Source organism: Rutidosis leptorrhynchoides, chromosome 7 (assembly GCF_046630445.1).
Source record: "Rutidosis leptorrhynchoides isolate AG116_Rl617_1_P2 chromosome 7, CSIRO_AGI_Rlap_v1, whole genome shotgun sequence".
Taxonomy (NCBI): domain Eukaryota; kingdom Viridiplantae; phylum Streptophyta; class Magnoliopsida; order Asterales; family Asteraceae; genus Rutidosis; species Rutidosis leptorrhynchoides.
Window position 1 is genome coordinate 340,761,101 of NC_092339.1, and position 10,211 is coordinate 340,771,311.

The 10,211-nt window shown below is 34.3% G+C and overlaps 1 protein-coding gene across 1 annotated transcript; it reads right to left on the reverse strand.

Annotated features, from left to right (window-relative positions):
• Positions 1–3,141: 3,141 nt before the first annotated feature.
• LOC139857103 (glycine--tRNA ligase, mitochondrial 1-like) lies at positions 3,142–8,599 on the reverse strand. Its single transcript, XM_071845827.1, has 9 exons — positions 8,093–8,599; positions 7,029–7,405; positions 6,568–6,685; positions 6,272–6,466; positions 5,279–5,503; positions 5,108–5,167; positions 4,948–5,028; positions 4,363–4,771; positions 3,142–3,678 (listed from the first exon to the last, which is right to left on the reverse strand). The coding sequence occupies exons 1-9, from the start codon at positions 8,459–8,461 to the stop codon at positions 3,368–3,370; spliced, it is 2,145 nt and encodes a 714-aa protein (XP_071701928.1). The 5' UTR covers positions 8,462–8,599; the 3' UTR covers positions 3,142–3,367.
• Between the last annotated feature and the right edge of the window lie 1,612 nt (positions 8,600–10,211).

Below are 10,211 nucleotides of genomic sequence, written 5' to 3' on the forward strand. Positions count from 1 at the left end.
CACGATTCACGTGGCTTCGAGTTAACATATTGAAAGTAACTGCGTACATAGATGGGATGATTTGTCAAAACTTAGGATCAACGGTGATGAATTCAAAGTTAATGGACTATTTTGATTTCTGCTACAAAGTTCATGGACCAAAGGTAATATTTTATTTTTTCTTTTCTAAGCTCCATCTTTTCAACCACCGATTGCCGCCTGATAAATTCGCCACCGTCGCACCGGACTTTTTACGCCATCTCCACGTGTCAAAAAATCGTTGGTTGTTTAAGCCTTTAAATAACCTACCAACACTATTTTCCCCTTTAGACGAAAAGATAGGGTTCATATTCATCCTATTTCTCTCTATAGATACATACATATACATGTATATTTTGTATCTATGTGTCCCTGTTTCGTTACGGCTGCTTCTGATTCGCTTGGTGCAGGTCGGGAGCGGTATTGACGGCAGACTTGTCGGATTCATTAAGCCAACTCCGGTCCCGCTTTGCATCAACTGAATCGGAAACTGCCGTAATTGTGTGTTACCGGCCGTCAAGCAATATATATGTATTGTCAAATTTGGGTGATCTTTGATTTGAATTCAGAATATTTCACGAAAGGTATCATCAATTTAATTGATAATCAAGGAATGGATTAGTTGCATTTTGCTGCTAAATTTATGATTTTATTATGGTTTGATTGTAGCTGTACTGTATATATTTATTGATTGGTGAATTGAATAAATCAATTGAACAAAATAAATGTCAAATATTTTGCTTCAATCAGATAAATGGTGAATTTGTAGCTGTTAAGCTGGATTCTGAAAATTTATCTGCAAATAGCATCTATTTTATGGTTTTGTGCTATTTTTGTTCTTTACTACTGGCTATTTTAAGAGATGAAAGTTGTTTTCTTGCTGATTTAGGTTATATTTTTGTCTGTATATTGCATTTGTAAGAGTTTATTCAATTTACCTATTTGTGTACAAAAAACCATACACAAATAATTGAGTTTAAATTAAATATCTAAACTGTTGTTGTATGCATTATACATCAGAATCAGATGGAACTTTTTAAAACTGAGAGTCAAACGTAACTTCTTATACGAATATACGCCAAGTTCGTTTGTGTGATTTCAAGCTTCAATTCATGTGTTCTTACTTTGATTAGGAAAGTATGTACCTCATATGCATTTCCTAGGCAGGCTAGTTGAAAGCTATACGCAGTATGCAATTACTACACATTCATTATATAGTATAGTAGTAGCTATGATATCAGCATATAATTATGTGCTTCTTTTTAGCGAAATACAGGACATTTATAAAAAGAGGCAAGCTTTCATTCAAGAATGAAAGACCCTAAAACGACACAATCGAGCACCTCAACGCAACTCAACAACAAAACAAAACAAGAGGATCAAGACAATAAGCAACAAAAGAACGAACCATCCTTGCAATTACTTTAATGACACTTTTTATGTGCTTTATGTGTAAGAAGAACGAACCATCCATGCAATTACTGTAATTAGGTGCTTTATGTGTAAAAAGTTGTTAGCTTTAATGACACTTTTAATATAGGGAACTACTGGTGTGCTAACTGTTTCTGAAACTTTTGTCCATTCCTTGCAATTACTTTTTGTTTGTTTACTTCTTTATACATCCTTACAGTTGATGTACATATACCTGGTTTCCAGCCATATGTTTGTAGCGATACGGGTGTGTTTGATCGTTTTTGCTTTTATGGTAGTGGCAAAAAAAAGCATGTCGTTTTCTATCCTGATACAAAATAGGGTATATATTATTATGTACGTAGTAGGTTACTATAAAACGCTAGTAATATTAAGTTCCCTTTTCTAGCAGTTATATGAAGTTACTGCTAAATCAGTGTATTATTTTCTTATTAGTCTACTGATTTCTTATTTCCTAGTAGTTTGTTTCCATGGCATTAGTTTTGGTTCATTACAGGAACATTTATGTAGCTTGTGCTGTTTGTTAATTTCAAGTTTAAAGAGCGAGATACTTACTTGTAGCTTGCCGTCTAATATACACTGGCAATGAGCAACACCTATATTCATGATGTTCGACTTAAGCACCCCACTTGCGCTTAGAATTTCTTATAATCCATTGGTACTTTCATCTTCTTTGTCACTTGTTTTTTGTAATCTGTGGCTTAGCTATTTCATACTCGTTGAAAAGAAGTTGATGTTATTTGGTGCTACCGTGTTTCCTTTTGATCTATCTTGTTTGGCATCCTTATTATTGGGTGTCATGTTTTCAACCACGTATGAGTTAGCCTACATGTTTGGAGTATAAGTATTGTATACATCACTAGACCACCGAGGCATTGCCTGTTTCATGGTATCTGGTCCTTTGGAAGTATAATCCGCTTTAGTCTGTTTCAGTAATGCATTGATTATGGTTGTGAAAGTCCTCGACTAGACGCGTTTTTGAAGTTAATTTTTTTTTTTTTTTTTAAAGTTTACTTTAAAAAAATAATTTTTTTTTGCTTTTATTATTATTATTTTTTTTTTACTTTTTAAATTTTCTAATTTTTTAAGTTTTTTATTTTATTCATTTTTTTAGTTTTTAATCTTTTTCGTATCATGGGTTAGAAATGGGTTTCAACGGGTGTAGAGACCTTTTAACATATTGAAGGACTAAAGATGGGTTCATATTGGATCCATTCACTTTGCTTTCTCAAAATCAAATGGACCCAATTTTTGGTGTATGCAGTGGCTGACCTTAGTGTTACTCAAAGGGGGTATCCGCCCTATCTGGATTTAACAGAAAAAAAGTTTTACACTGAAAAAAATTACCCCGACCTGGATTTAACAGAATAAAAGTTTTACACTAAAAAAAATTACCAAAAAAAAAAAAATGTTTTTTTTAGTGTTTACCCCCTATCACTAGTTCACCCCCTCTATAGTCGGGCTCAAGTTCGGTTACTGGATGTGTGAGTCTTGATTGCCATGCATAATCAGTATCTACCTTAGTACGTCAGTTTCTTGAATGTGTTAATTTTTATTTTCAACTGAATACTGATCCAGTCCTTGGTTAAAAAGTCGATTATCGAAGTCATTAGAGACCTAAGTTAAGGCTTATTGTTAGAAAATTATACAAAGAAGAAGAAAGTTATACATAGACATTGATATTAAGTTCTGCAATTTACATTATCTGGACCTCTTGATGTGTTGATGCTGGAACAATGATCAGTTATTCGAAGCTGGTGAAAGAACTATCTTAAAATGATAAACCCACTCATTAAATCCACATCGGCAAGATTTATTTCTTACTCAACATCCAACACCAAAACTGAAAACATTCTCTTTTTAAACCTTTTTCAAAACATTAAAAGACATGTGTGGCCATGTAACGTTGCTGCGTTATTTAAAGAACAGTAAGTTTAACAATGGTGGCAAAAAAGAAAATGTAAAGAAACAAATGTATAGTCTTGATAATTCTTTGCTTCCACTCAGCAGAAATGAGAGGAGGGTATTTGTATCTCTGTGATATATCAGTCCAAGTTCTACATCCCTCCGAAAGATCCTTCACAACTGCTGCCACGTCATCAACATTCACTCGAATTTGTTCTTTGCTGTCCCTCTCACGAATTGTTACCGAGGTTGTTGAATCCACGGTAATAGCAAACGGCACACCAAGTTCATCTGTTCTGGCATATTTTTTTCCTATAGATGTACCTATAGATATATCAATTGGCAAATCATATTCAATCAGATCAGAAACTTGTCGTTTGCATTAAAAAGTTTGTTTTCACATTTTGTTATACTACATACATGAATAATGACTAAAATATATTGCAAGTAAATAGTAATACAAATATAAATTAGTTAGAAAAGCTTTTCCATAATCATTTTCCTCTAAATTGGCAAATTTAACTAACAGATACTACTCATTTTTTACATATATAGTTTGATTTCACTTTTTTCAAACTTTGTGAATGACTTAAAAAATATAATAAATAAATTTAGTTAAAAAGGGTTTCCATAGCTCTTATGACAATGGTTCAAAATCAAGTAGAAAAAAAAGTCATTTTAGTAAAAAATGAGCATATGGTCGCAAACGAGGGTTGCAGTGGTTTGGTGACTCGCCGTCCTGTTTCGCTCAAAACATCTAATTAGTCGGTCATAAGTTTACTTTTTGTCTGTCCTTGTTTTATTGTAAACGAAATACCAACCCATTTAAGATTTAGCTGAAACTTATATAGTATCCCTTAAAGATAAATTAATATATACACTAAATTATAGAAAACACATTATTAAAAAAACCTATATATTATTTAAATCAAGATTCATCTTTCTTGTAAGAAACTAAAAAAACTAAAAGAACACAAGTAAATGGGCAAAATAACTAAAAAAATATACCTGTGATATCTTTCTTGTAAGAAATTCTAGCAGCTTTCAAAGATGTTGAAATCTGTTCGACCAATTGCTCATATTTGTGATTCTGGACCAATGAGAAGACGGTACATTTAATGGGGGCCACAAGAGGGGTAAAACGGAAAACATTCAACTGTTGATCCCCGGCTTCACTTGGTCTCGTGTAGAAAGAGTGTTCATAGAGACAATAGATGATTCGTCCAATACCAAACGATGGTTCAATAACAGATGGTGTAAAAACTCTAGTGTGTTGTTTAATTATTTCCTTTGATATTGAAACCATGTTTTTCTTTATCAACACCACCGGCTCCTCAAGGGTGCAGACTTCAAATTCTGCCTCCCCTTTGGATTCTAAAGCAGCCTTCATTTTCATAGCCTCTTTTTCTTCCATCACCTAACAAAACGCAAAAGGAAATCACATTTTAGTCATACATGTCACTTTTACTGGGTTGGACCGACCCTATTTATTTCTTTGTCATTTTATTTTATTTAAATTTGTATTTGTATTGTAATTAACGTCATAAATTGGATTAAACAACATTGGAGAAACGTGATAGAGAAATTCTTTACCTCCAGTGCTTTAACGACCTCTTTTTGAATATCCTTGAATGCAAGGCCAAGTTCCTCCTTATTCAGTGTTATAACATGTTTCTGGAAATACATCATCAACAGTTAGATTAAAAAATCTTGTTCATTTAAAAACTTGTTAAGAAACTGAGAAGAATACCACCTCCTTTTCTTTAGGTTCTGCAAATTTTTCTTGAGCTACAAGGGCAACACCACTACCATCCTATTAAAAAAAAAAAATCCATAAGTTGATAGAAAGCATAGCACAAGATCAACTTTTCAACAAGTTTAATATATAAGGCATGGTGATAAGCTAACATTGTTGAAATCTTACTGTGTGTGCACGCAGGTCATAAGCAGATCTATCAGCAATACCAACACACTCAACCCAACCATAAGAACACTCGATTTCAGCATCCCAGCAATCTTCAGCATAATGTGCCATTTCGTTTTCAAGATGTTGCCTAAACCGCAACCGTTTTTCATCTATACCTAGCCGTGTCAAAAATACATATACTCTACCAATAAAGTACGCGAGGGTTTCATTATTAACAATCCCCTGGAAACAATAAAACGTTTAGTAGCTATATACATATACATATACCTGGTAATTGAGACCCATAGTCTCAAATTTGGGTCAATTGGGTCTTAAAAAAATGGCAATGTAAACCCTAAACCTTAAAAAAGAAGGTCCTAATAAGTAACAATTCCTAAAGCTCAATAAAAAGAGATAGTAGCCCATTTTTAGCAACATGCTAGATAGGGCCTTCACTCCTAAGAAGCCCGCTACTTTTGACATCATAGAAACAAAAAAGGAGATTCCCCTATTGAAATAGAAATAATATATACAAACATGAGCACAATTATTAATAAGAGAAATGGAATGAATGCGGGTCTTGTGAATTGGTCAAACGGGCCGAGCAAAAATATCATAATAAGTTTCATCCATCAAACATTATGAAAGCATTTATTGTTATCATTTATTATGTATATTAAGTAATATTTTCTTATATAGTTTTATGTATAAAATAAAGTAAATATAGATAATAAATAACAATAACTTGAATAATTTTTTTACCCATTTGACCCATGAACCGTTACCCAACCTGGCCCATTTGGACCCATTCCGTTTGACCCATGACACATTTCAACCCAAAACAGTTTTGACCCATGACACATTTCAATCCAAAATAGTTTTGACCCGTTACTCAAACCGACCCAACCTGACATGTTTTCCAGTTATACATATACATAATACATAATAAGTTGACATGAAATAGACACAGTAATAGAAGCACTATTCACAGAAATCAACCAACCAACCAACCTTAGACACTGCATCACCAAGACAAATCCGTTTTGCAGACTGGCCTGACAGTTGTTCATCTCTTGGAAACATGAGAAACTCAAGTTTCGAAACTTTAGAAAACTTTGGATGTGATTTATTTTCAGGATCTACAAAGTGTTCTATCTCGGCAAGCGTAAACTCACGAACTCTTAATAGACCTTGTCGGGGAGATATCTGAAACCAACAGTGAGAAACATATTATGTCAGAAAACCAAAAATTCACAATGCAGCAATCAATAATTGCAAACACAAAATCTTTCAAAACAGCACATGACCTCATTCCTGAAAGCCTGGCCAATTTGAGCAGTAGCAAATGGAAGCTTCTTCCCATTACAGTTGTATAACTTTCTGAAGTTAACAAATATTCCTTGTGCGGTTTCCGGACGCATGTACCTGAATCATATTATAAGAAAAACAAATGAAGGGTGTCTTTGATTACCTCTTCATTGAATGGTCAGCGCGTTTATTTCTTTATTTCTGACCTCTGAATGACATGTAGTGCTGAATGGTCTGAATGACATATGGGGTATCCTCTTTATTAATGAAAAAGGTTAATAAGGTAAATTTACATCATTCATATTGTTCATTCAAAATGATTATCAAACAGGTTATTGTCATTCAAAACTTTTGAATTATTCAGCACTAAATCATTCAATCAAACGCAGCCGAAACTAAATAATACAATATTTTACTAGTACTAAACATACGATAATTCATTGCAAAAACTATTACTGACCCTTTGGTGGCACGAGACGGACCAATTTTAGTCTTAAACATGAGGTTAAACTGTTCAGGATCTGAAAAAGAATTCTTAGTATCTGGTGCCACTATCTCTTTAAACTTGGTACCAAGTTGTTCATCAGAAAGATCATCCAGAACCGCAAGCAGGTGCTTCAGTTCGGCAGCCTTCTCTGCGCTTATAGACAGGTCCTTCTTAAGCTTATCCTTACAATGATCCTTTAGCAAGTGATCGACTCTGTAAAAAAGACCCGTCTTTTCATCTTTAACCATAAGGTCAGTAAACTTCTTTACATGACCAGATGCTTTCAACACTACTTCGGGAGTCACACACGAACAATCAATCTCTTCCATTTCCTCTTCCCTTACAAAATGCTGAGCAACATTTCATAAAAAATTAAAATTATTAGAATCCTATCCTACGTGTACACCAATTATCAACCAAAGTAATACTCTGCCTACATATATAGTCTGTGAAAAATTAAAATCTAAGAACACTTCTATATTCTTTTTTGCAGGTGAGTCAAATTAAACTAAAACTTCATAGCATTTAAAGATCTAGTAAGGAAAGAAAACATGATTCCTATAAAATCAAGAATTTTTTTTAAAAATAGTAATTTTTTTAAAGAGACTTGCAAAAATGGAAAAATCGGATTTTTTGTTACAAAAAGGTAAAACCGAAGTTTGAAACTTCGGTTTTGCCAAATCCTAGGTTTCAAACTTCGGATTTGTTTTTTTATTATTTTTTTTATTTTTTTGTAAAATAAAAAATCCGAAGTTCCAAACTTGGGGTTTGACCAAAACCGAACTTTGGAACTTCGGTTTTAACATTTTCGAAACGATTTTGATAATTTTTCCATTTTTGCAGGTCTCTTTACAAAAATTACTATTTTAAAAAAAAAATCAATAATTAGCTAATTTAAAGCAATCAAAAAAGTACAAACAACAGAACGTAACAAATGCATATGTACTACTGTAATTCTCAAGTCACCATAATTATACGGAGTAATTATCTTACAATTCTTAGTATTTTAATCGATTATAATTAAAATCATCTTATACCTGACGCCAGAAAGCAAGGACGTTAGATTTAACGGCACAACCAGGGGTACCGTAATCATATAAACCAGCAACACCTCCATAAATCTCAAACGACGGAATATAAAACAAATGCCGTTCAAGCGTATTCTCAACAGCTTTACGAAAATCTTCCTTACTAGCAGCCGAACTACCTTCACCTGAAATCGAAGCTTTCAATTGACTCTTAATTGAAGATTTATCAACTTTCAAATCATTGACTGCTTTAGCTGATTCATCAGTTTCCGATTTGGATGCGCCGGAAGATTTTTGCTGACGTATTTCGTTCCTGCGAACGTTGATTGACGATTGATTGTCGGATTGTGCACGACGGAGTGAGTCTTCTGTGGACATCGTGACGGTTAGCGGCGGAGTGATGGAGCTTGGAAAAATAAAAATCAATATGAATCTGAATCTGAAACTGTGTTTTATTAACAATCAACCGGTATATATACAAGTTACAGGAAAAACGTAGCACATCCTAAACTTGAGGAACAAGTAACGATATAAATATGGAAGAAAATACGATGCAAAATTAACGTGTAGTGGTTCCGATGAATGGACCACTATCGGGTGGGATTAAAGATTTGTAGGGTTTATTTTGGATTTTAGTTGGACTTTGGTTTAGACCAAATTTTTTTTTTTTTTTTTTTTTTTTTTTTTTAAAGCCAACAAAAAAATATATTAAAGAAAAAAGAGATTACAAACTGGAAGAGCAATTAGGGCTCTTACTCGACAACTAAATAACATACAATCTCTGGAGCACTAAATATAGACAATTTACATGACTCGAGTGAAATTCTATCTATTTGTATATTGATTAAGTTGTATAGGAAAAAGCCTTCACCTTCCAGCTTCAACATGGGTGGTCAACTTGATTATGCAAGCCGGTTGTCGATTAAGACACAATACTGAAACACTACAGCGACAAAGCATCCGAACCGAACCACTACTTAGACCCTGACCATGAATAGGCCGTAGGGATCCGGCATAAAAAACCTACCCTTAACCAATACCAACTTTAGCGTGATTTGCATCGAACCATCGGGGGTTTGAAATCCACTTGAGCCAATCTAAGGAGCCTTTTTTTTTTTCCCAACGGGTACTAATCCATTCAAAGCATTTACTTTGAATATCCGAGATTGTCTTTGATGCACTAATGTTTTTAGACCCGAAAGTGCAACCGTTCCGATGGTGCCAAATAAAATAGCTAGAAACCCAAACTACTACTTGCCATAAGGATGCTCCAAGGGTTTTATTTAATTGCGGAAGAGGACATTTTGCAAGGTCAATCAGACACGAAATATGGAGGTTGTCAAGATTCCACCATTTACGAACCCTTTTCCATATATCTTTTGCGAAATCACACGTAATGAGGGAGTGATGAAGTGTTTCAATATCTTTATCACAAACCGGGCATCTTGTTGAATGAAGATTAATGCCTTTTTTTTTATCTAGTTAGGTTCTAACGGGAAGTCTATTTTGTTTCGCTCTCCAAATAAAATAGCAATTTTCTGCGGGACAAATGGGTTGAGGTCAGTGGGCTGACCTACGTATACATGGGCGCTGTGATCAGTTAACTGGGTCATCATGCTGTCGGTAGAAAACAATCCGCTGGGACTATGCTTCCAAGTCCATGTCAGAGGCTTATCAGGAGAAAAATTAAGTTGTTTTAATCTTTCAGTTAAGCGTAGGAGTTCATCTAGGGTTCTCCATTCCGGGTCAGTACACCAATTCCAGGAAAATGACACTGAATTGTTCTCGAAAATAATTCTATCAGCAACCGATGCGCTTTTATCAGCTTCTAATCTGTGCAGTCTCGGGTAAGCGTCTTTAAGGATAAGGTCACCGGCCCACTTATCGTTCCAAAAGCTAGTGTCAACACCATTACCTACATCTTTAATAAAATCGTTACAAAGATTAACCTCTAACGAGGTTAGGGGTTGTTCAATTTTAATAATGTTCACCCAAACCCATCCCAAATTTTTTTTCAAAACGTTGTCGGGTAAGGGTGTGATGCAACTTAAGCCTCCACTTTTCCCGTAAATGCTTTAAATGACACGAACTCAAAAAGCATTTTCATTTGATAGAAATCTCCACCACC

Bases quoted from the DNA above. Each gene is read 5' to 3' on its own strand.
- LOC139857103 (XM_071845827.1), bottom strand. From the start codon at position 8,461: ATGTCCACAGAAGACTCACTCCGTCGTGCACAATCCGACAATCAATCG. The intron at 5,504-6,271 runs GTTGGTTGGTTG...TATTGTTTCCAG, and splicing joins TTGGTGATGCAGTGTCTAAG to GGGATTGTTAATAATGAAAC. The intron at 3,679-4,362 runs GTATATTTTTTT...ATATATCTATAG, and splicing joins TTACAAGAAAGATATCACAG to GTACATCTATAGGAAAAAAA.